At 45.3% G+C, this 26,651-nt stretch overlaps 1 protein-coding gene across 2 annotated transcripts in view; it reads right to left on the reverse strand.

The window, feature by feature from the left end:
* Positions 1-900: 900 nt before the first annotated feature.
* LOC118396308 (forkhead box protein O1-A-like) overlaps positions 901-26,651 on the reverse strand; it is a 64,361-nt gene continuing 38,610 nt past the window's right edge. The window contains exons 2-4 of one of the 2 annotated variants that reach the window (XM_035790422.2): positions 5,135-5,326; positions 3,370-4,849; positions 901-3,219 (exon numbers count right to left, since the gene is read on the reverse strand). In XM_035790422.2, coding sequence (XP_035646315.1) covers positions 3,407-4,849; positions 5,135-5,326 — 1,635 coding nt within the window. In that variant the 3' untranslated portion in view covers positions 901-3,219; positions 3,370-3,406. Of the gene's footprint in view, positions 3,234-3,369; positions 4,850-5,134; positions 5,327-26,651 lie in introns of both variants that reach the window. The other variant, XM_035790423.2, reaches the window with a different exon arrangement.

The following is a 26,651-nucleotide window of genomic DNA, read 5'->3' on the forward strand; positions in this document are numbered from 1 at the left end:
AGACGGCCACGGCAGATGGTTTACATTGTTTTCATGCTCATCAAACCATTCAGTGACCACTCGTGCCCTGTGGATGGGGGCGTTGCCATCCTATGGTGGCATAGCCATGGTAGCCAAAATAATGTTCCTCATCATGATAGGATGTTAATTGCTTAATTAACTGAGGAAACACAACTGTATGTAAGCACCTGCTTTCAATTGACTTTGTATCCCCCATATACTTGTGTGATATTATTTTGGCAGTTACCTGTAGAATACGTACACTGACTCCAAAACTTCAGGTTAGTTGGGTAACATGTTGTGGTCCGTGATAAACAGGGAAGCACATAGCTCAAATCCTGTGTTCTGTGAGTTCTGTGAGTTAAACTAGGTTCCATTATCAGCCTTTCAAATGACCACTAAAGCATACGGCGCCCTCACACCCACAGGCAGGGAGGGAGAGACAGAGAGAGGGCCAGAGAGAGAAGGAAGGAGTAGAGATAAAGTGGGAGAGAATATTAAGGCATACAGAGAGAGAGGGAGATATTTTGGAAGAGGGAGAGAGAACAAGTGGTGTATTGGGAAGTAAGCTGATTTGAGAAAGGCCAGGAAGGGAGAGTTTGATTGTCAAATACATTAGATGATGAGAGAAAAGTAGATGGAATTAGGAATAGTAACTGAGGAGTGACTTGAAGAGGGAGAGAATGGAAGACCGATGAAAGGCTGAGGTGAGAATAGCCTAAAATGTTGGATAAGTAACCCCTTGTTACATCTCTCGGATTTGTCCTGTCACTGAAATACACTGAATCTATTATCACTGAACTAGTCTGATATGTACTATCACTGATATATAAATCACTGTGATTATGGCTATTCCTATGCTGGACTGGTTCCTGGGTACAAGGTTCAACATAGAATATCGGCAGTTTGAAAGGCTTTTTAATGCATAGACTGAGAGAAACTAAGACATTTCTGGTTTTAGGGAAATATGAAAAAATTTAAGAATATTCTGTATCACAAATATACACACAGCATATAGCATATACTGTGCATTTGGAAAGTATTCAGACCCCTTGACTTTTTCCAAATGTTGTTACGTTACAGTCTTATTCTAAAATGGATTAAATACTTTTATTTTGTCATCAATCTACACACAATACCCCATGATGACATCACAATAGCCCATAATGACAAAGCGAAAAGTTTTTTAAATATATATTTTTAGCAAATGTATTAAAAATAAACATCATAAATACCTTATTTACATTAGTATTCAGACCCTTTGCTATGAAACTCGGAAGAAGTTTGGAACCACTAAGACTCTTCCTAGAGCTGGCTGCCCGGCCAAACTTAGCAATCGGGGGAGAAGGGCCTTGAGCTGGAGAGTTCCTCTGTGGAGATGGGATAACCTTCCAGAAGGTAAACCATCTCTACAGCACTCCACCGATCAGGCCTTTATGGAACAGTAGCCAGACGGAAGCCACTCCTCAGTAAAAGGCACAAGACAGCCGCTTGGAGTTTGCCAAGAGGCACCTAAAGAACTCTCAGACCATGAGAAACAAGATCTTCTGGTCTGATGAAACCAAGATTGAACTCTTTGGCCTGAATGCCAAGAGTCACGTCTGGAGGATCGTGGGACCATCCTTACGGTGAAGCATGGTGGAGGCAGCATCATGCTGTGAGGATGTTTTTCAGTGGCAGGGACTTGGAGACTAGTCAGGATCGAGGCATAGATGAACTGAGCAAAGTACAGAGAGATACTTGATGAAAACCTGCTCCAGAGCGCTCAGGACCTCAGACTGGGGCAAAGGTTGACCTTCCAACAAGACAACAACACAAAGCACAGCCAAGACAATGCAGGAGTGGCTTCGGGACAAGTCTCTGAATGTCCTTGAATGGCCCAGCCAGAACCCGGACTTAAATGTGATTGAACATCTCAGGAGAGACCTGAAAATAGCTGTGCAGCGACGCTCCCCATCCAACCTGACAGAGCTTGAGAGGATTTGCAGAGAAGAATGGGAGAAACTCCCCAACTACAGGTGTGCCAAGCTTGTAGTTGTAATGTGTGCACTGGGAGTCAGGAAGCAAGTTCAGGGAGTGAATCATTTAATAAATAAATGAAAACATAATACAAAACACGAAACACGAACAACACAGACATGGAACTGGAACAGAAACAATAACTCCTGAGGAAGGAACCAAAGGGAGTGACATATATAGGGAAGGTAATCAGGGAAGTGATGGAGTCCAGGTGAGTCCGATAATGCGCAGGTGCGCGTAACGATGGTGAAAGGTGTGCGCCATAATGAGCAGCCTGGTGACCTAGAGGCCGGAGAGGGAGCACACGTGACTGTAGTGTCATACCCAAGAAGGCTCAAGGCTGTAATCTCTGCTAACGGTGCTTCAACAAAGTACTGAGTAAAGGGTCGGAAAACTTACGTGATATTTCATTTTTTATTTTTTTTATTTTAACAATTACAAAAATGTTTTTTTTTAAATATAAAATTTGCTTTGTAATTATTGTGTAATGTGTGTAGATTGATGCGGGGGGAAACAATTGAATCAATTTTAGAAGGAGGCTGTAACGTAACATAATGTGGAAAAAGTTGAGCGGTTGGGAATACTTTCCCGAATGCACTGTATGTTTGAAGTATAGTAGCATATTTACATCGATAATATCTTACTCAGACATAATATGTCAAACCTTTTTTGACAACCTTATAGAGAAGCACCTTGAAGGGTGGGACAGACCCCACTTGAACGTGAAACAGAACCGACTCCATTCCAGTTGTTTTTGAAGAGCTAAAGCCAAACTAAAAAAAGATAAATACACACTCGCAAAAACATAATGTGAGATACCCAAAAAAACTCAAATAACATACGAAACACAAAACATTTTTCACAATAAAACATTGCTTTAAGAGTCTCCAGCTTCTTCCAAGTACTGTTGAAGTGAATGCTATTGTGCTGCTATATTTACAAGGCCAACTTCAGACCAGCCTTTCCCTCAAGGTCTCAGCCAGCGCAGTCCCTCCGTACCCCTACCCCCAAATCTAAAGGGTCTAGATATGTGAACACAGTTTAGTGATGGAGCTTCCACCTGATTTCTTCCACCTTACATATCTGCAATGGATAGTGACAGAATTGGGACGGGCTGATGATAGTCCTCTGGAGAGGGGCAATGGATTCTTTAGACTCTTCCATTCTCTTCATGAAGGCCAGTGGAGAATGTTGAAAAATCTGAAAAATCAAAACTGTAAAACCATCAATAACTGCATAATGAATCTATTAAAGGATTTGCAAAACATTTACCATTGAGACACAATTTAATAGTAAATATATGATATTATGTTTACACTGTTGTATTATATTGCATCTCTATACACTAACCTGTCTGCTCTGAGTCGGAGAGGTGTGTGTGTGTGTCTTAGCCAGACACCCAGCTGTGTGTGGTGGTCTTCACCCCAACCCCCTGACTAAACCCCTGGTTGGTCACCATGGGGTCAAAGTTGAAGTCCAACGAGTCTCCGTCCATCAGCGTGTCATGAAGAACAGACTCCATGTCACACTCAAACCTCTCGATGGACATGTCGTCTAGATCACTAGGCAGCCTCTCCTGATGATGATGATGATGGTGGTGGTGGTGGTGGTGGGACTGGGGATGAGCAGACCTGGGACTTGGACCTGGTCTCCCATAACCATTAGCACTGCTGCTGTAGCTGGGTGGAGGCGCTCCGTTGTGGTGGGGACTGTGGTTGTGATGGCCTGAGACTGGGTGACCACCACCACTGTGGGGCCGCTGCTGTAGCTGGTGGATGTGTGTCCTGAGGCTGGCTAGACGGGCAGGGCCCCCAGCGTGGTTGAGGCTGGTCAGGGGAATCAGGCCACAGCCGTTCATGGAGGGCCCAGATGGGGGAGGGCACTGGCCCTGGCTGTGGAAAGGCTGCAGATGTGGGTGAGGGTGTGGATTTTGAGTGTGGGACTGAGGTTGTCGTGTGTGTTGCTGAGGAGGGGGACTCATCATCTTCACCCCTCTGTGCCCCCCCACCTGTCCCACCTGCCCCTGGCTGCTGTAGTTGGGCAGCATCTGCCCTCCTCCTCCTCGCCCTCTCCCTGACTGGGACACTACTGTCTCCATGGTGGGCATTGCCTCCCCACCACCCCCACCACGGGGGTCAGCTACTTCAGAGGTCAGCAGCTCCTTAAGGAGCCCAGCAGGGCAGTTGTAATGGCTCCGGAAGTGTGCAAAGGATCCTGGAGGCTTGCTCTCTGGCAGCGTCTGCATGGGGATGGGGGAGAGATGTGGGCTGTTCATGCCTGGCCCAGCCTGGCCATAGAGGCACTTCCTGTAGTCCTGCTGTTGGGGTTGGGGGTTCATGGAGGGGGAGCTATAGGGGCTGTTCTGAAGCATGGAGGAGGAGGAGGACCGTGAGGAGTCGGGCCCAGACCCAGGCCCGCCACATACCACCAGCTGGCCTTGATTCTTGGGGGACAGCAGGTTGAGGTTGTCAAGGAGACTCTCCATGACATTCTCTGTTCCGTGGTGACCATGATGATGACCCCCCATGGAGCCGGCCAGGCCCACTTCTGATAGGCTGGGCAGGGTGGCCATGGAGGTAATCTTAGGCCCCATCCCTCCAGGGTAGCCCATATGGACGTCGGCCTCTGATAGGTCGATGTCCTGTTCCAGGAAGGGAGAGCGACGGCCAGAGAGGGTGGAGGCGTCAGAGGAGGCACGCGTCCGGAAGGTAGTCCAGGCCTCGAAGTCATCATTGCTGTGGCTGTGGGAGTTGGGGCTGCCGAGCCACTTGGAGTACTGCGAGCCTCCTGGGCTGTCTGCACCCCCAACTACCCCGTCCTGGAGAGCCACCTGGGGAGACAGGAGAGGGACAGAGGTGAGCTCAGGTAGACAAAGGTACACAGGTGGACAGGCCACTGACACAAAGCTGACAGACGTGCAGAACAACTCTGCACTGTAGGTAAAATTAGAGATTGTTTTAATTTCAGTACTTTTTGGCAACTCATATTAACCTATAATGGATATAAGTGATGTACCCCAATCTATTCACTTTCCCATATTGACAAACAAACACTGTAGTGGTGCTGAAATACAGCTGATGATAGACAGTGTATGTACTGTTCTGCTCCTTCCTACCTTCTTCTTGGCAGCCCGTCCTCTGCTCTTGGTGAACTTGCTGTTGTTGTCCATGGAGGCAGCTCTACGTCGGGGGGACTTCCCGCTCTTCCCTCCCTCGGGGTTCAGCATCCACCACGAGCTCTTCCCTGTCCCCTCGTTCTGCACACGAACAAAACGACTGTGGAGGGACAGGTTGTGGCGGATGGAATTCTGGAGGGGAGGAGAGAGTTCGGATTTAACATCATAATAGACATTGCTAATAACACCATTCAGGCTTTACTTCAACATTTCAGGATACAATCTATACTCAAATAAAGTCCGTCCTCTGATTTCCGACGATGGTGTAACTTTGTCTTCCTCCCCAGTATTCTTCCATTAAATAATCCATATCTAACCTGACCTAATGTCCCTACGAAACACTACATGGTGTGACATGTTAGTGTGTATTTGAGGAGACAATTCCAACTACTTGTAGATCAAGTGTTGCCTCGTTACACCACATCACACACATACGTACACACGCACACACGTGCACACACATGTGCACACACACACATCCAGAGACCACACAAGGGCTGCCACAGTCCTAGCCACTCAATATGAGCTACATAGGTAAGGCATGGCCTATTGGGCTTGAAAGGGAAAACTAATTTGACAGTTTTTCATACGAGAAGGAGGTGGGAGTGAAATCAAATAAACAGGCCAGACAGACAGTGCCCTGCTACATCTATATACACACATCCTTCCTAATGATGTTTAATAGATAGATAAATAGATAAATATATATATATACAGTGTGTGCAAATGTAGTAAGATAAGGGAGGTAAGGCAATAAATAGGGCATAGTGGTGAAATAATTACAATTTAGCAATTAAACACGGGAGTGATAGATGTGCAGAAGATGAATGTGCAAGTAAGAGATACTGGGGTGCAAAGGAGAAGAGAAAAATAACAGTATGGGGATGAGGTAGTTGGGTGGGCTATTTGTAGATGGGCTGTATACAGGTGCAATGATCGGTAAGAAGCTCTGACAGCTGATGCTTAAAGTTAGTGAGAGATATATAAGACTCCAGCTTCAGTGATTTTTGCAATTCGTTCCAGTCATTGGCAGCAGAGAACTGGAAGGAAAGGCGGCCAAAGGAGGAGTTTGCTTTGGGATGACCAGTGAAATATACCTGCTGAAGCGCGTGCTATGGGTGGGTGCTGCTATGGTGACCAGTGAGCTGATATAAGGCAGGGCTTTACCTTGCAAAGACTTATAGATGACCTGGAGCCAGTGGGGTTGGCGACGAAATAAAGCGAGGGCCAGCCAACGAGAGCATACAGGTCGCAGTGGTGGGTAGTATACGGGGCTTTGATGACAAAACGGATTGCACTGTGATAGACTACATCCAATTTGCTGAGTAGAGTGTTGGAGGCTATTTTGTAAATGACATCGCCAAAGTGGTCCTTGGTCTTGGTCCTTCTGTAGCTCAGTTGGTAGAGCATGGTGCTTGTAATGCCAGGGTAGTGGGTTCGATTCCCGGGACCACCCATACGTAGAATGTATGCACACATGACTGTAAGTCGCTTTGGATAAAAGCGTCTGCTAAATGGCATATTATATTATTATATTAAAGTCAAGGATCGGTAGGATAGTCAGTTTTACGAGGGTATGTTTGACAACATGATTGAAGGATGCTTTGTTGTGAAATAGGAAACCGATTCTGGATTTAATTTTGGATTGGAGATGTTTAATGTGAGTCTGGAAGGAGAGTTAACCGTCTAACCAGACACCTAGGTATTTGTAGTTGTCCACATATTCTAAGTCAGAACCGTCCAGAGTAGTGATGCTAGTCCGGCGGGCGGGTGCGGGCAGCGATCAGTTGAAGAGCATGCATTTAGTTTTACTAGCATTTAAGAGCAGTTCGTGGCCACGGAAGGAGTGTTGTATTCTCTTGTTTTGGAGTAAGATTAATGTGGTCCTTTTGTAGCTCAGTTGGTAGAGCATGGCGCTTGTAACGCCAGGGTAGTGGGTTCGATTCCCGGGACCACCCATACTTAGAATGTATGCACACATGACTGTAAGTCGCTTTGGATAAAAAGCGTCTGCTAAATGGCATATATTATTATTATTATTAAACCCACTAACGATTTACATGATATGTATGATATGAAATAAAGTGTAAAGTGTTTAATTAAGTATAGTGGATTTTTTTGGTCATTGAACAGTCACTGTTTCTGTTTTATTTGGTTGTCACTCACTCTCATTTTGTCTGATGATATTGCACAGATTTGGCTGACCTAGGATGCAACCCCGGTCCACAACAGCACTGCATACCCACAAAGCAGCGTCTATTATCATACCAAAACCTTGACCGTGGTTGGGCTAGGATAACAGTACCTTAGGTCTCAGGGCGGGTGACGTCACCACACCATGGCTACTAGGGCATTCTCACTTTGTCTTTCCTTGATTATTTGCATCCTATCTCCTCAACTGTATTGTATTGCAACTGTATTGGAGGAGAAGTTACAAAGTCCCTCCCCTCTGACCTACTTCTCCAATGGGTTTTTAGAAGGAGACTAGGAGATGAATCGAGTAATGATGAATTGAGAAAGAGCCTAGCACTCACCTGTCAACTAGCTCACATGTGATACACACTCACCTCTCTTCTACACTCACTGACCTCGTCCTCCTCCGCATCAAACTCAGCAGCCAGCAGAGCAGACTGTGTGAACTGAGTCAATCTAGTACCCACAAAATTGCTACATTGACTCTGATCACACAGTCGGTGGCTGAGTTATACTGTCGCTGGCATAGGAGGAGGTGAAAGGGTTGTGACTGTAGTAGAGGTGAGCTGCATTTGAGTTCTAGTAGCCAATGTGATGTCATCCCTCTTGAGACTTGAAGTAGTGTATCCTCCTGTCTATCATGACGGTATCTATATTTTTAATACTGTAAGCATCTCGGCTACGGGAGGATCTCCTCCTGCAACTTTGCACCGATTTGTTTCATTCCGCTACACTCATTGTCCTCCTTCTCCAGTGATTAGCATGCTAGCTACAAGTGTCATTTGATTAGGGTTTGTGTCCTGGCCGGTCAGCCATACAAAGATGGAACTCACACATTACTACATAGCTACTTTGCAGCCCATGTAAAAGTTACCCTTCACAGTGGTCCCTCTCAAAATACATGATGGTTGAAATAAAGTTGCTTCATGTAATGTATCATCCTGGAGTAATTCATATGCAGATCAACATTATCACCACAAGGTGCAGCATTTGTATTATAAGCTTTACTACATGTAAACAAACAACTAGCTTGGTCTCGTAACGTGAGGTTTATAATACATGTCTAGCACAAGCTAGCGGTTCATTAAAACTAAGTGGGCAGTACACCTGGTTAAAATATAGTTGCGTTTTGGAGGAAGCAGATGAAGAGCTAGGAGAGAGAGATTAGTGAGGGGGAGAGAGAGAGGTCGATAAGTGGGGTAATTACTGCTGCTAGCTAACTTTGATGTAGCTAAACAATGTTTAGTTATATTGTTGGCTGCCGTGAGATAAATTCATCTATCTAGCTGGCTAACAAGGTAAACTGATCTTCATCTATCTAGCTGGCTAACAAGGTAAACTGATCTTTGTCTACCTTCACTATGCTAGCTCTGGTTATTTGCTGTGCTAGCCAAATGTAACACCATCAGATTAAACGGATAATAAACGGGAAATAAACATTTTCTGATGATTTTGTTTCGTGGATCTGGTAGCAACAAGTCAATGTGTGTATATAATTAATTTGTTACATTTTTGGGTTGGATCAATAAATACTAACTTATATTTTTGTGCTAGCTAGCCAACTAACTAGGTAGTTAAGGATGATGGTGATCTGCAGGATTGGATGTTTACTGGAGAAGATCTTGGTGGCGCTTGCATATAGCACATGTTATTGTTTTGACTGTTGAAAAGGTCTAGAACCTTGAATATAATCTAAAAAATATGTGTAGATCTTTGAGGTGTGCACTCTGAGCCAGAGAGGAAGGGGAGGTGCTAGTGCTTTTTTTTTACATTTCACTGACAGCACATATACACACGAATATGCATACACACACAACCAATGGTTGTAATCCTTTTCACAATAGCTCTGAGTAACACGTTTCCTGTAGAACTCCACCCTGTTTCACCTGTACAACCCTCTCCCACTCATCTATCAACTCCCCCTCAGAAGCATGCACATGTGCACACACACACCCTAACTGCCTACACCATCAAACAGAGAGAAAATAAAGAGAGAGAAAGAACAAAGGGAGGGGAAAATATCAAAAAAAGGTTTTCTTTTTACAGGCGGGCCGGGCAGCATTACAAAAGACACCCAGAGAAACAGTTTGAAGAGCTCAGTAAACGACAATGGAAATAGTTCCCCACACAAATAGTTTCTCCGTCAAAAACACAATAATGAAGAACATAACTGACAAACAATATACCTAGATGACAGTAAGTGAACCACATACACTACCGGTCAAAAGTTTTAGAACACCTACTCATTCAAGGGTTTTTCTTTATTTGTACTATTTTCTACATTGTAGAATAATGGTGAAGACATCAAAAATATGAAATAACACATATGGAATCATGTAGTAACCAAGAAAGTGTTAAATAACTCAATCTATTTTATATTTGAGATTCTTCAAATAGCCACCCTTCATCTTGATGATAGCTTTGCACACACTTGGCATTCTCTCAACCAGCTTCACGAGGTAGTCACCTGGAATGCATTTCAATTAACAGGTGTGCCTTCTTAAAAATTAAATTTGTGGAATTTATTTCCTTCTTAATGCGTTTAAGCCAATCAGTTGTGTTGTGACAAGGGTAGACAGAAGATAGCCCTATTTGGTAAAGGACCAAGTCCATATTATGGCAAGAACAGCTCATGTAAGCAATGAGAAACGACAGTCCATCATTACTTTAAGACATGAAGGTCAGTCAATCTGTAAAATTTCAAGAACTATGATGAAACTGGCTCTCATGAGGACCGCCACAGCAGTGAAAGAGCAAGAGTTACCTCTGCTGCAGAGGATAAGTTCATTAGAGTTACCAGCCTCAGAAATTGCAGCCCGAATAAATGCTTCACAGAGTTCAAGTAAAGAACACATCTCAACATTAACTGCAATGTTTTTCAGTCACAAGAGAATATATACTGTATGAAAACAACGTTATAGTTTTTTGTTGAAGTGACAATGATAAGTGAATAGTTAGTCCTATCTGGTGTATGTGACATTAAAACTTTTTTTTCTCTCTTCCAGCCGACTTGGCCAGTGGGTTTTGTGAGGTAAGATCTGATTAGCCTGGCTTTACTCAGAGGGGTTGAAAGCAACGCTGTCTCCACATGACTCACTTCCCTTCTGTGTGTGTGTGGGTTGAGTTGAATTGAATACAGTAAGTACTGGAGTACCCCTGCAAAAAATAATCAGGCATTAGGACGTCCCCGGGATGTCACAAAATTGCCACCTAAAGTCATCTGGACTTTTTGTCATGATTGCATGGAGGTTTTGCCTAGTTCCCAGTTAGTCCCAGGGACATTTTTGAGACACTGTGTCATGGTCCCCTGGAGGTCTTTGTCACCTGATTGTCACAAAGAAACACCCATCCCCAAATGTGTTCTTTATTTACCCAGGGCACACACACCCTAGTTTCATTTTACATCACCCTTGTTACTTTTGCCAAGCCCATCAAGACTCTGATTGGTGAACCAAACTGATCCAGTCACAACCACAGCATTCAACACAATGTGTTCAACATATTTGACACACATGATGTAAGTTTATTCATACAGTATTTATTATTCAACATGTCATCACCTGGGATTTGAACTCACAAACTCTTGATTCACAGCATTCCAATCCTCCTGCTACACCACAATGTCTGCATCATTGACTGATGGCCTTTTCCTACACGTTTCACATCTAAGTAAATCTCAGCTCTGGTAAAAATACACTGAAGAAAAACTATTATATTTATCATAGTGATTCAGGAGTAACATTAAAACTGAATAATAAGCCCCACCAACAACTCTACTGAAACCCCAAACTCAAATTGCTGAAATGAGTCAATTAAATCAGTGAGAGAATAGTCAGATTACCTGATAACTAAAATAGCAGTGCAGATGACATTATTTTGCTAAGTGCAGAGATGTATTATAAGTAATGAATGTGGTTTGGGACACCTGGGACCATCATGTGACAAAAACCTCCAGGGGACAATGACAGAACGTCCAAAAATCTTTCAGGGGACCATGACACAAACGTCCCAAGAATGTCCTAAAAATGACAAACCGGGATCCAGACAAAACCTACCAAGAAAGTTAATGTGACCTTAAGGGGATCATAGCACAACGACCCAAGAAAATCCTAAAAACTCCCCTGGAACAAACCGGAAACTCTATATAAATGTCCCGCAGAGAATGTTGCCTTCGGACCATCCTAAGGACTAGAAAAAATGACATGGTCCGCAGTGACACGCTGAGAACTTACAGGGAAGATGTCAAAGGTCCCCCAGAGAACATTCCCTTGGGACTATCACTCAATGCTCTTATAATGTTCTTAGAACAATCCTAATAAATCAAATAAAATCTCAGAACGTCATTGGGATAACATCACGTCGAAACCCTTAAGGGACCAAATGGGAACATCACCAAATGTCATCAGGACGTCCCCTGCTTGCTGGGAAGAGCTTAAAGAGAACGAATACACACACGCACACACGCAATGACCACCGTTTTCTTATTTTGTTCAAGCAAACTGTAAGGATGTAAAGGGCAACAACAGCATATACTCACATGTTTAAGTTCCAAAGTTGTATTGTCACGTGCACAAGCACAGTGAAATGCCTTTCTTGTATGCTCTTTTCAAACAATGCAGTAACCAATAACAGTAGTACTATAAAATAAAGTAGAACAAAAACAGACAGGAAATAGAAATAAGAAGAACACAAGAAAGGAAGTAAGCTACACTACATGACCAAAAGTATGTGGACACCTGCTCACCGAACATCTCATTCCAAGATATATATATATATATATATATGCCATTTAGCAGACGCTTTCATGGGCATTAATATGGAGTTGGTCCCCCTTTGCTGCTATAACAGCCTCAACTCTTCTGGGAAGGCTTTCCACTACATGTTACAATATTCCATTAAGCCACAAGAGCAATAGTGAGGTCGGGCACTGATGTTGGGAGATTAGGCCTGGCTTTGTGCACGGGGGCATTGTCATGCAGGAAAGGGCCTTCCGCAAACTGTTGCCACAAAGTTGGAAGCACAGAATTGTCTGGAATGTCATTGTATGCTGTAGCGTTAAGATTTCCCTTCACTGGAACAAAGGGGCCGAGCCTGAACCAAGACAAACAGCCCCAGACCATTATCCCTCCTACACCAAACTTTACAGTTGGTACTATGCAATGGGGAAGGTAGTGTTCTCCTGGCATCTGCCAAACCCAGCTCTGTCCATTGGACTACCAGATGGTGAAGCGTGATTCATCACTCCAGAGAACGCGTTTCCACAGTCCAATGGCGGCGAGCTTTACACCACTCTTAGTGTGCGGCTGCTCGGCCATTGAAACCCATTTCATGAAGCTCCCGACGAACAGTTCTTGTGCCGACGTTGGTTGCAGAGGCAGATTTGAACTCCATAGTCAGTGTTGCAACCCGTGACAGATGACTATTGCACACTACGTGCTTCAGCCCTCGGCAGTCCCATTCTATGAGCATGTGTGGAGCTGCTGTTGTTCCTAGACGTTTCCATTTACAGTTGACTGGGGCAGCTCTAGCAGGGCAGAGATTTAACACACTGACTTGTTTGAAAGGTGCCACGTTGAAAGTCACTGAGCCCTTCAGTAAAGCCATTCTACTGCCCATCTTTGTCTATGGAGATTGCATGGACGTGCGCTCGATTCTATACACCTATCAGAAAAGGGTGTGGCTGAAATAGCTCAATCCACTCATTTGAAGCGGTGTCCAGATACTTTTGTATATAAACTCAGCAAAAAAAATAAACGTCCCTTTTTCAGGACCCTGTCTATCAAAGATCATTCGTAAAAATCCAAATAACTTCACAGATCTTCATTGTAAAGTGTTTAAACACTGTTTCCCATGCTTGTTCAATGAACCATAAACAATTAATGAACACGTACCTGTAGAACGGTCGTTAAAGACACTAACAGCTTACCGACAGTAGTGGGGCCCAGTTTCACCTTGGGGCGAGGTTGTGGAGGTGGCTGAGTCCTGGCTGGGACGTGGTGATGGGTGATGCCCAAAGAGAGCCAAGGAGGGTGAGGTAGGAGTCAGAACCAACAGAGGTCTGTGGGAGCCTGCCTGGAAGTCAGGTAGACCCCAGGGAGAAGGACTATGTAAATAGGTGTGTGTTACACTGTCCTTTAGGAGTGCAGAGCAGACAGCATCTGTGGAGGTTGGCTTTTCTGTCCCTCCTTTTTCTGGCTTACTGTGCCTCTAGTGAGGCTTAGAGGTAGGTGACTGGGTGAGTGACACTTTCCTTCTGGGGGGCAGAGTAAGTTCCGTGGGTCAGGGCAGGAAGCTGGCTGGATGGAGTGCCCCTTTCTGGGTCTCACCCTACAGTTACCAACGTTCGAACCGGACCTGTCCCCCCGGAACGCCTTCCCCCCACCTCCTCCACCCCTGCTGTCCTCACCTTATCCTATATTACATTTTTATCCCAAAATGGATTTGATTATGGGAAATTTCACGTCTAGACATGCTCTTGTGTGCCAGTTATTAACGGTTAAAGTTCAACTTCAGGGATGGGAGATTTGACCACCCCTGGCAGGCTGAAGGCCCTGTGGTGTGTGGGGCTTATGTCGACAGACAGGCCTGTGTGGTGGTCAGGTACTCCGAGCCCCCCCTGGGTCTCCGCCAATCATGAATGCCCAGCCCAAGGGCCCCTGGAGCTATCACCCCAGCTGGTAGCCTGTTCGGTCACCAGGTCAGACCCGGCGCCAGGGGGCAGATGAAATAATCAGCGAGCGACATTTTGGGGGGTTCTTGCATTGGAATTATATTGAATTCTGTTTATATCACACTACACCACAATAAACATGAAGTTGAAATTCAGAGACTCCGAGACCACCATCTCCGCTGCGCTGTGTCAGCATAAAATAAGGGCATTCAAGTACAAGATTCAGCAGGAGGCATGCAGGTACAGTAGAGGTGCAAATGAGTGTTGGATTTATTTACACTGCGCTGGTGTTTCAAAGGTGACGGTAATATTTACAAAGTTTTGACATCAAAATGTCAGCATTCAAAAGAAAAAGCCTCTCATCAGGCAACACCTGTCTTAACCAGCAAAGCACATGTGGGGTCTACCAGGCTCAGATACTGCCTCTCCTTACCCAAAACGTTACTAACTAGCTGGAACATCCTCAAATGGGCACTTAAATACACCCATATACAAAAGTATGTGGACACCCCTTCAAATGAGTGGATTTGGCTATTTCAGCCATACTCGTTGCTGACAGGTGTATAAAATCAAGCACACAGCCATGTAATCTCCATACACAAACATTGGCAGTAGAATGGCACTGTCATAGGATGCCACCTTTCCAACAAGCCAGTTCGTCCAATTTCTGCCCTGCTAGAGCTGCCCTGATCAACTGTAAGTGCTGTGATTGTGAAGTGGAAATGTCTAGGAGCAACAACGGCTCAGATGCAAAGTGGTAGGCCAGACAAGCAAACAGAACCGTACCGCCGAGGGCTAAAGAAAGTAGCACGTAAAAATCATCTGTCGGTGGTAACACTCACTACCGAGATCCAAACTCCCTCTGGAAGTAACATCAGCAAAGAACTGTTCGTTGGGAGCTTCATGAAATGGGTATTCTGGAGTGATGAATCACGCTTCGCCATCTGGCAGTCCGATGGACGAATCTGTGTTTGACGGATGCCAGCAGAAAGCTACATGCCCCGATGCATAGTTCCAACTGTAAAGTTTGGTGGAGGAGGAATAATGGTCTTGGGCTGTTTTTCATGGTTCAGGCTAGGACCCTTAGTTCCATTGAAAGGGAATCTTAACGCTAGAGAATACAATGGCATTCTAGACGATTCGGTGCTTCCAACATTGTTGCAACAGTTTGTGGAAGGCCCTTTCCTGTTTCAGCATGAAAATTCCCCTGTGCACACAGTGTGGTCCATGCATAAATGGTTCGTCAAGATCTTGACTGGCCCGCACAGAGCCCTGACCTGAACCCAATCAAACACCTTTGGGATGTCTACGTAACATTGCAAAAATCAGAAACTTCCTGTCCAAAAATGATGCAGAAAAATGTACCCATTATTTTGTTACTTCTAGGTTAGACTACTGCAATGCTCTACTTTCCGGAAAAAGCTCTAAATAAACTTCACTTAGTAATAAATACAGCTGCTAGAATCCTGACTGGAACCAGAACATTTGATCATATTACTCCAGTGCTAGCCTTCCTACACTGGCTTCCTGTTAAGGCAAGGGCTGATTTCAAGGTTTTACTGCTAACCTACAAAGCATTACATGGGCTTGCTCCTACCTATCTCTCTGATTTGTTCCTGCCGTACATACCTACACGGTCACAAGACACATGCCTCCTAATTGTCCCTAGAATTTCTAAGCAAAAAGCTGAAGGCAGGGCTTTCTCCTATTTAGCTCAATTTTTATGGAATGGTCTGCCTACCCATGTGAGAGACGCAGACTCGGTCTCAACCTTTAAGTCTTTACTGAAGACTTATCTCTTCAGTGGGTCATATGATTGAGTGTAGTCTGGCCCAGGAGTGTGAAGGTGAACGGAAAGGCTCTGGAGCAACGAACCGCCCTTGCTGTCTCTGCCTGGCCGGTTCCCCTCTTTCCACTGGGATTTTCTGCCTCTAACTCTATTACAGGGGCTGAGTCACTGGCTTACTGGTGCTCTTTCATGCCATCCCTAGGAGGGGTGCGTTACTTGAGTGGGTTGAGTCACTGATGTGGTCTTCCTGTCTGGGTTGGCGCCCCCCCTTGGGTTGTGCCGTGGCGGAGATCTTTGTGGGCTATACTCGGCCTTGTCTCAGGATGGTACGTTGGTGGTTGAAGATATCCCTCTAGTGGTGTGGGGGCTGTGCTCTGTCAAAGTGGGTGGGGTTATATCCTTCCTCTTTGGCCCTGTCTGGGGGTATCATCGGATGGGGCCATAGTGTCTCCTGGCCCCTTCTGTCTTAGCCTCCAGGATTTATGCTGCAGTAGTTTATGTGTATTGGGGCTAGGGTCAGTTTGTTATATCTGGAGTACTTCTCCTGTCTTATCTGGTGTCCTGTGTGAATTTAAGTATGCTCTCTCTAATTCTTTCTTTTTCTCTCTCAGAGGACCTAAGCCTCAGGACTACCTCAGGACTCCCTAGCATGATGACTCCTTGCTGTCCCCAGTCCCCTGGCCATGCTGCTGCTTCAGTTTCAACTGTTCTGCCTGCGGCTATGGAATCCTGACCTGTTCACTGGACATGCTACCTGTCCCAGACCTGCTGTTTTCAACTCTCTAGAGACAGCAGGAGTGGTAGAGATACTTTGAATGATCGGCTATGAAAAGCCAACTGACATTTACTCCTGACGTGCTGACTTGCTGCATCCTCGACAACTACTGTGGTTATTATTATTTGACCATGCTGGTCATCTATGAACATTTGAACATCTTGGCCATGTTCTGTTATAATCTCCACCCGGCACAGCCAGAAGAGGACTGGCCACTCCTCATAGCCTGGTTCCTCTCTAGGTTTCTTCCTAGGTTTTGGCCTTTCTAGGGAGTTTTTCCTAGCCACCGTGCTTCTACACCTGCATTGCTTGCTGATTGGGGTTTTAGGCTGGGTTTCTGTACTGCACTTTGAGATATCAGCTGATGTACGAAGGGCAATATAAATACATTTGATTTGATGATCAAAAGCAGGGGAAGGGAGCTTAAAGGGGCCAAATTCGGGCTCAATTACCAATTTCCAAGGGAGATAAACGAACGAAGTAAAGGCAACAGAGGGAGAAGGGAAAGCGTGCCTTTATCATTGTGAACAAACTCTTTATAGATGGGCAGCTCTTCTGAGACAGCTCCATAACACCATGGCTATACTAAATTCTATGGGGACATCAGGCTCCAGAAAAAATAATGGGGACTGTAAAAATATCTGAACACTATGAAGTTGATACGTGCACACACACTCAATTACACGCTCGCTTACGGTTGCATACACACACACACACTTGATCTCTCACTCTTATCTCACTCTCTCTATCTTCTCTCCTCTCTCTCTATTGTTGAGAACATTTCTATAATTGAATATGTTTTTTGGTTGTCTATTTTTTGTATGTCTTTGCCTTCATTATTTATGTTTTCAACAAGCAATGGGAAGTTATCAGAACAAGGACGTTGGGAAATAATAACATAATAACATATAGTGAAGCCATCTCTAGAAAATACTAGGACATATGGAAATACTAGGATGTCTTTTTCTATGAGAGTTATGTTTCATGTAAATATGATGCAACTATGATGGTGATACGATAACGATGACAATTATCATCCGGAATGTTAAGGCTATACTCACTTCATGTTACACACATCGACAATCAACGACGCAAAATGGCTGGGTTATTATTTATTTAGACATCACACATTATAGTCGTACTCATCCTGACATCTAATTGGCTTTCACATAACTCTTACAGAATTCCCACGTGGACGGGGATATTGGAAATGTAATCAAAGTCCCCTTATTGTTTGAGATACCTTTAAATGCACTGTACCTTCAGAGGGCATTCAATTCCGTACGCATCAATAATAAAAAAGCAGTTCCGGTCTAAAGAGACAAGACGAACAAGGAAATACATGAACTAATAATAGATAGGTGGCAATAAAAACGATACTACAGAGATACAAAATAAGTTGGAGGGAAAACAAAAAGAACTTGAGGAACTTATTCAAGAATGATCTAATGTAATCTATTACAAAAATAAAGCAAACTGGATGGAATATGGAGAAAAATGCTCCAAATTCTTCCTGAATCTCCAACACAGGAACGCAACCAAAAATAATTTGCAGAAACTCTTCTTTACTGAAGACAGAGTCATCTATGATTCTCCTAATTATATTTTAAAAGAGAAAGCTAAACATTTTAAGTAGATTGTCACTCCCTGACCTAAGAGAGCCTTTTTTATGTCTCTATTTGGTTTGGTCAGGGTGTGATTTGCAGAATATGATTATTAACCTACCCCACGCTGCATCTTGGTCTAATACCACCAACGACGATCATTACAGAAGATCACATCACAAAATATATAAATGAGCTCTCCACAATGAATTTCAATAGAAAACTAGTACAAAAACTGATTAACTCCTTAATATCTCAGTTTACTCACTTACTCATGGCACTGGCTACTCCTGATGATTGGTTTTTCAAATGATATGAGCAAAAAAATATTTTGCTTTATCTGGGATGCTAAACCAGACAAGATAAAGCATGCCTATCTATATAATGAATATGAATTGGGTGGGTTGAGATTATTAAATATAAAAGCACTAAACCTCTCTCTAAAAGCTTCACTTATCCAAAAGGTTTTACTTGAACCCTAAATGGTTCTCAAGTGGATTACTAAGAAAAGCTCATCCATTGTTTAAAGATTGCCATGTCTCTGTCACGTTCTGACCATAGTTCTTTTGTGTTTTCTTTGTTTTAGTGTTGGTCAGGACGTGAGCTGAGTGGGCATTCTATGTTGTGTATCTAGTTTTCCCATTTCTATGTTTGGCCTGATATGGTTCTCAATCAGAGGCAGGTGTTAGTCATTGTCTCTGATTGGGAACCATATTTAGGTAGCCTGTTTTGTGTTGGGTTTTGTGGGTGGTTGTTTCCTGTCTTCTGTCTTTGTGTCTATGCACCAGATAGGACTGTTTCGGTTTTTCACATTTGTTGTTTTGGTATTTTTGTAGTGTTCACATTTATTGTCTTTATTAAACATTTTGAACACTAACCACGCTGCGCTTTGGTCCGATCCTTCGTCCACAGAAGAAAGGGGGCGGCAGCGTAGCCTAGTGGTTAGAGCGTTGGACTAGTAACCGAAAGGTTGCAAGTTCAAATCCCCGAGCTGACAAGGTACAAATCTGTCGTTCTGCCCCTGAACAGGCAGTTAACCCACTGTTCCTAGGCCGTCATTGAAAATAAGAATTTGTTCTTAACTGACTTGCCTAGTTAAATAAAGGTAAAAATAAATTTAAAAAAGCCGTTAGTCTCATTTTCGATTAATTGAAAATGAAACCTTTTTCAAAGTATCTCTCTTTTTCAAACAAGTATTGCAGAGCTGGTTACAACTTGAATTTCATCCCCCTGAAAAGATAGAACAAATATTACGGTTGAACTCAAATGTGCTGTTTAATAAAAGACCTGTGGTACAGGGTGTATGAGATGAAACATAAAACGATGCAAAATTCAAGAAGTGTTTTTCAGCTAAAATTATTATGCAGTATTTTTGCCACCAACAAAATGTTGAATATTTGGGGAATACAATCATTGCAGCTCTGCAGATTTTGTTGTGTGGATAAATAATCAATAGACCATTTGTTTTGGTATTGCTTTCAGGTAGCATGTTTATGGTCTCAGGATCAGGAATGGCTGAAAAAGCATAACATTCATCTAAAATTGACCCTAAAAATAAAACTGAAAGCCTGAACCACTGCTTTTAATCATGGCAAGGCGCCCTTAAACATGACAGAATACAAACAGTGTAGCTATTCCTTCCGCAAGGCAATCAAACAAGCTATGTGTCAGTATAGATACAAAGTAGTCACAATTCAACAGCTCAGAAAAACCTGCGGGCTCTCCTTCACCGCAGGCAACGTGAGTAAAACATTTAAACGTGTTAACCCTCACAAGGCTGCCAGTCCAGACGGCATCCCTAGCCGCATCCTCAGAGCATGCACAGACCATCTGGCTGGAGTGTTTACGGACATATTCAATCAATCTATATCCCAATCTGCTGTTTCCACATGCTTCAAGAGGACCACCATTGTTCCTGATCCCAAGAAAGCTAATGTAACTGAGCTAAATGACTATCGCACCGTAGCACTCACTTCCGTCATCATGAAGTGCTTTGAGAGACTAGTAAAGGATCATATCACCTCCACCCTACGTGACACCCTAGACCACTCCAATTTGCTTACCGCCCCAATAGGTCCACAGACAACGCAAGAGGAATACCTATGTAAGATTGCTGTTCATCGATTACAGCTCAGCATTTAACACCATAGTACCCTCCAAACTCGTCATTAAGCTCAAGACCCTGGATCTCGACCCCGCCCTGTGCAACTGGGTCCTGGACTTTCTGACGGGACGCCCCCAGGTGGTGAGGGTAGGAAGCAACATCTCAACCTCAGGAGGTTGAAGAAATTTGGCTTGTCACACTTTTACAGATGCACAATCGAGAGCATCCTGTCGGGCTGTATCACCGCCTGGTACGGCAACTGCTCGGCCCACAACCGTAAGGCTCTCCAGAGGGTAGTGAGGTCTGCACAATGCGTCACCGGGGGCTAACTACTTGCCCTCCAGGACACCTACACCACCCAATGTCACAGGAAGGCCAAAAAGATCATCAAGGACAACAACCACCTGAGCCACTGCCTGTTCACCCCGCTATCATCCAGAAGGCGAGGTCAGTATAGGTGCATCAAAGCATGGACCGAGAGACTGAAAATCAGCTTCTATCTCAAGGCCATCAGACTGTTTAACAGCCATCACTAACATTGAGTGGCTGCTGCCAACATAATGACTCAAATCTCTAGCCACTTTAATAATTAAAAATTGGATGAAATAAATGTATCATTAGTGACTTTAAACAATACCACTCCAGGTTGGAGCAAGCGGTCGCATCCGCACTTCGCTCCGCAGGTAGTATAACTTTTCATTACATTTCATTACATTTCATTATAGTACAACGGTTTGATTTGTCTAATCTTAGCAATTTCTTCTTAGCTAGCTACATAGCCGTCTTTGTATCAAAGATAATTGCGTAATTATCGTATTTCGTCGTCCTAACGTAGTCTACACTGCTATCTGCCCAGCAGCTAGCCAGCTAGCAAACGTCCACCGTCTACCGAATAGCAGCACTGTAGAAACTATTACACTCAACTGAACGACTTGATTAGTGTAGTGTTAGCTAGCTACATAGTTGTCTTTGCTGTCTTCGTATCCAAGATAATTGTGTAGTTTAGAGTGTGTAGTCTTAGAGTGATTATCTTAATTTACCGAGGTTAGCTAGCCAGCTATTTGTCGTCCTTAACGTAGGAGACACTGCTAGCTAGCCAACAGCTAGCCAACGTCTTCCGAATAGAACTTCCGCACTCAACAACCCGGTCGCATTCCGCTTCGCTCCACAGGTAGTATCACATTTTCATTTCATTTCATTACAGCACAACGGTTTGATTTGTTTGATCGTAGATAGCTACATAGCTAGCTACATAGCCGTCTTTGTATCAAAGATAATTGTGTAGTCTAGAGCAATTTTCTAGGTTAGCTAGCCAGCTATTGTCGTTCTTTTAACGCAACGTAACGTAATCAACACTGCTAGCTAGCCAGCTAGCCCCCGAATAGCGGCACTGTAGAAACTATTACACTCAACGGTACGACTTGATTAGTGTAGTGTCAACAAAGCAGCCACTGCCAGCTAGCCTACAAAGTCAACAACGCAGCCACTGCCAGCTAGCCTACTTCAGCAGTACTGTATCATTTTAATCATTTTAGTCAATAAGATTCTTGCTACGTAAGCTTAACTTTCTGAACATTCGAGACGTGTAGTCCACTTGTCATTCCAATCTCCTTGCATTAGCGTAGCCTCTTCTGTAGCCTGTCAACTATGTGTCTGTCTATCCCTGTTCTCTCCTCTCTGCACAGACCATACAAACGCTCCACACCGCGTGGCCGCGGCCACCCTAATCTGGTGGTCCCAGCGCGCACGACCCACGTGGAGTTCCAGGTCTCCGGTAGCCTCTGGAACTGCCGATCTGCGGCCAACAAGGCAGAGTTCATCTCAGCCTATGCCTCCCTCCAGTCCCTCGACTTCTTGGCACTGACGGAAACATGGACCACCACAGATAACACTGCTACTCCTACTGCTCTCTCTTCGTCCGCCCACGTGTTCTCGCACACCCCGAGAGCTTCTGGTCAGCGGGGTGGTGGCACCGGGATCCTCATCTCTCCCAAGTGGTCATTCTCTCTTTCTCCCCTTACCCATCTGTCTATCGCCTCCTTTGAATTCCATGCTGTCACAGTTACCAGCCCTTTCAAACTTAACATCCTTATCATTTATCGCCCTCCAGGTCCCCTCTGAGAGTTCATCAATGAGCTTGATGCCTTGATAAGCTCCTTTCCGGCCGCCCAACAACCTGCCCGCTTGACCCTATCCCATCCTCTCTTCTCCAGACCATTTCCGGAGACCTTCTCCCTTACCTCACCTCGCTCATCAACTCATCCCTGACCGCTGGCTACGTCCCTTCCGTCTTCAAGAGAGCGAGAGTTGCACCCCTTCTGAAAAAACCTACACTCGATCCCTCCGATGTCAACAACTACAGACCAGTATCCCTTCTTTCTTTTCTCTCCAAAACTCTTGAACGTGCCGTCCTTGGCCAGCTCTCCCGCTATCTCTCTCAGAATGACCTTCTTGATCCAAATCAGTCAGGTTTCAAGACTAGTCATTCAACTGAGACTGCTCTTCTCTGTATCACGGAGGCGCTCCGCTAAAGCTAACTCTCTCTCCTCTGTTCTCATCCTTCTAGACCTATCGGCTGCCTTCGATACTGTGAACCATCAGATCCTCCTCTCCACCCTCTCCGAGTTGGGCATCTCCGGCGCGGCCCACGCTTGGATTGCGTCCTACCTGACAGGTCGCTCCTACCAGGTGGCGTGGCGAGAATCTGTCTCCTCACCACGCGCTCTCACCACTGGTGTCCCCCAGGGCTCTGTTCTAGGCCCTCTCCTATTCTCGCTATACACCAAGTCACTTGGCTCTGTCATAACCTCACATGGTCTCTCCTATCATTGCTATGCAGACGACACACAATTAATCTTCTCCTTTCCCCCTTCTGATGACCAGGTGGCGAATCGCATCTCTGCATGTCTGGCAGACATATCAGTGTGGATGACGGATCACCACCTCAAGCTGAACCTCGGCAAGACGGAGCTGCTCTTCCTCCCGGGGAAGGACTGCCCGTTCCATGATCTCACCATCACGGTTGACAACTCCACTGTGTCCTCCTCCCAGAGCGCTAAGAACATTGGCGTGATCCTGGACAACACCCTGTCGTTCTCAACTAACATCAAGGCGGTGGCCCGTTCCTGTAGGTTCATGCTCTACAACATCCGCAGAGTACGACCCTGCCTCACACAGGAAGCGGCGCAGGTCCTAATCCAGGCACTTGTCATCTCCCGTCTGGATTACTGCAACTCGCTGTTGGCTGGGCTCCCTGCCTGTGCCATTAAACCCCTACAACTCATCCAGAACGCCACAGCCCGTCTGGTGTTCAACCTTCCCAAGTTCTCTCACGTCACCCCGCTCCTCCGCTCTCTCCACTGGCTTCAGAAGAGGGTGGCCAGCAGAGATAGGGGGGATGGGTGGAGGGATGGGTGGTGGGATGGGTGGTGGGATGGGTGGAGGGATGGGTGGTGGAATGGGTGGAGGGATGGGTGGAGGATGGGTGGTGGAATGGGTGGAGGGATGGGTGGAGGGATGGGTGGAGGGGTGGTGGGTGGTGGGATGGGTGGTGGGATGGGTGGTGGAATGGGTGGAGGGATGGGTGGTGGAATGGGTGGAGGGATGGGTGGAGGATGGGTGGTGGGATGGGTGGAGGGATGGGTGGGGGAATGGGTGGAGGGATGGGTGGAGGGATGGGTGGAGGGATGGGTGGAGGGATGGGTGGTGGGATGGGTGGAGGGATGGGTGGAGGGATGGGTGGAGGGATGGGTGGTGGGATGGGTGGTGGGATGGGTGGTGGAATGGGGTGGAGGGATGGGTGGAGGGATGGGTGGTGGGATGGGTGGTGGAATGGGTGGAGGGATGGGTGGAGGGATGGGTGGTGGGATGGGTTGAAGGGTGGGTGGTGGGGTGGGTGGTGGAATGGGTGGAGGGATGGGTGGTGGGATGGGTGGAGGGATGGGTGGTGGGATGGGTTGAGGGGGGTGGGTGGTGGAATGGGTGGAGGGATGGGTGGTGATGTGGGTGGAGGGATGGGTGGAGGGATGGGTGGAGGGATGGGTGGAGGGATGGGTGGTGGGATGGGTGGTGGGATGGGTGGTGGAATGGGTGGATAGTTGAGGGGCAGCACTCGGGAAACTGTGGGAGGATCTTGGTTGGAGAGCTGGTGACCTGGCGGTTGGGAGCTTGGGCCGTTGGCTGACTGGTTGCTGTTTCGGGTCCCCGTTTTTGACCTTGTGGGAGATCTGTCGATGTGCCCTTGAGCAGGGCGTTGACACTTGTTGCTCCTGTGGGTCGCTCTGGAAAGGAGTCTGTTCGATGACTGGAATGTAATATAAATGTTGAGTGTCTTCACTGCAAGTAGATTGTATTGTCTTAAAATTCTATAAAAAAAATAGTTTTAGGGTTTGAGAAAAAAAAGGATAGTAACATGACAGTGTGTGTGTGTGTTACTTTGTGCAGGTGTGTGTGTGTGTGTGTGTGTTTACGTGCATGACTATGTATGGATGCCGTAGCATTAAAGGGTCCACGGTGAATGCAGTGGCAACCATGGGGGGATCAAAGGAGAGATGGTCATTCCTCTGGGGGGCTAGTCTGATAACTGCATGTGTTTTCCCCCCTGTCTCTTAAATCCCGCCTATTACTAAATGTATTGCTGACTGTTCATTATGTGTATTCTTGTTTGTATGATGTTTTTTCACCTACTTGTGTGTTATACGTTGTGCGCTCGCTCGCTGACAGGTCGACATTGTAAATAAAACATTTCGCTCTTAATTGACTTACCTGGATAAATAAAGGTGAAATATATATATTTTTTAAATCCCTAAACTGAAACAGGTCTCACTCTGCAGGACACAGCAGAAGAGACCTCAACAACATCAATGACTCTGGGCTGGGGGTGTCCCCTCCTCCCACTCTTCTTCAGAAACAATACCCTAAAATGTCAACCCTGCCCCAAAAAATACCCAGTGAGTCATTTGAGGCACCCCGTCTTCAAAACCAAAGTAGAGCCAAAGTGTCAGGCTGAGAGGTAGATTAGATCAATGATAGCAGTGTGAACTCCATCCCTTAGATCTGTGTTTCCCTACAGACAGAACCCCCTGTTTTCTCTGGCTATGAGTGGATATCATCTGCTCTATGTATGTATCTGTGTCTCTGGTCCTGTGTAGCACGGTTGGTAGAGCAAGGCGCTTACAGTGCGAAGGGTTATGGGTTAGATTCCTGTTGGGGACACTCATATGTTAAATGTATGCATGTGTGACTGTAAGTCTGCTAAATGGCATATATTATATAGCTATCTACTGAATCTACAGGCACGTTAATAAGAGGCAGGCCTGCTGCTGACACCTTCAGTTCTACTGATGACAAACGTTGAGTGCTATTTACAATTCAAAGGTGCTCTAAGCAAACAAACAGTTTATGGTACTGTAGGTTCATTTTCACAGGCGACACAATGTCAATGTACAAGAAAGGACACATACAGCTGTGCTGTAGGAGAATGTCTCCTCGCTGCTCTCTGGTCTATTTCCAGTGTTGCCCACAATAAGTCAGAGATGCCAGTGGTGTGCATGTTCATGGTGTGGGGCTTAAAGTTAGCAGAGGCCAGTCAGCCAAAGGGATTTAAAGGCATCCCCTTCTCACCTCTCAATGTCATCCCCCCTCCCCTTTAAGATTTAGATGCACTATTGTAAGTGACTATTCTACTGGATGTCATAAGGTGAATGCACCAATTTGTAAGTCGCTCTGGATAAGAGCGTCTGCTAAATGACTTAAATGTAAATGTTAAATGTAAATCACATCTGATGGTTTGATGCCCTGGTCCCATTTGCTTCCTGTCTGTTTGTCTGTCTGTCCGTCTGTCTGTCTGCCCGACCATCCATCCCATCCATCTGTTTATCTGAGACAGTTAAGCATCTGCTAACCAGTGCTAGGCATCTTTACATCTCACCACTCACCATGTGACCACTGGACACTCTCCTCTTCCCTATTCTACCCATTGGTCTGTGAGTCTATAAATAAGTCTATGAGTAAACGGTGACCTCGAAAGAGATGATATATACTCTATGATGTATCCAGGAGATAGATGTCTTGATTTAAGGCATCGGTCTTTGGTGGTGATTCTCAAGTGCTCCGACGTATTGAAGTCTTAATGATGAACTGAACTTTTGTTTTTACAACAACATAATCATCATCTTTCTAATATGAATAACCAGTTCATGGTCCCCAGCTGTTGAGACTAGTGAGGTGTGTGGAGGATCACATTAACGGTCATAGGTCACAACAAGACCCAGATCCTGCCAGGCGCACCCTGGGTGACCGAACAGCCTCGACAGCTAATAGA

This window comes from Oncorhynchus keta, chromosome 17, assembly GCF_023373465.1.
Source record: "Oncorhynchus keta strain PuntledgeMale-10-30-2019 chromosome 17, Oket_V2, whole genome shotgun sequence".
Lineage (NCBI taxonomy): Eukaryota > Metazoa > Chordata > Actinopteri > Salmoniformes > Salmonidae > Oncorhynchus > Oncorhynchus keta.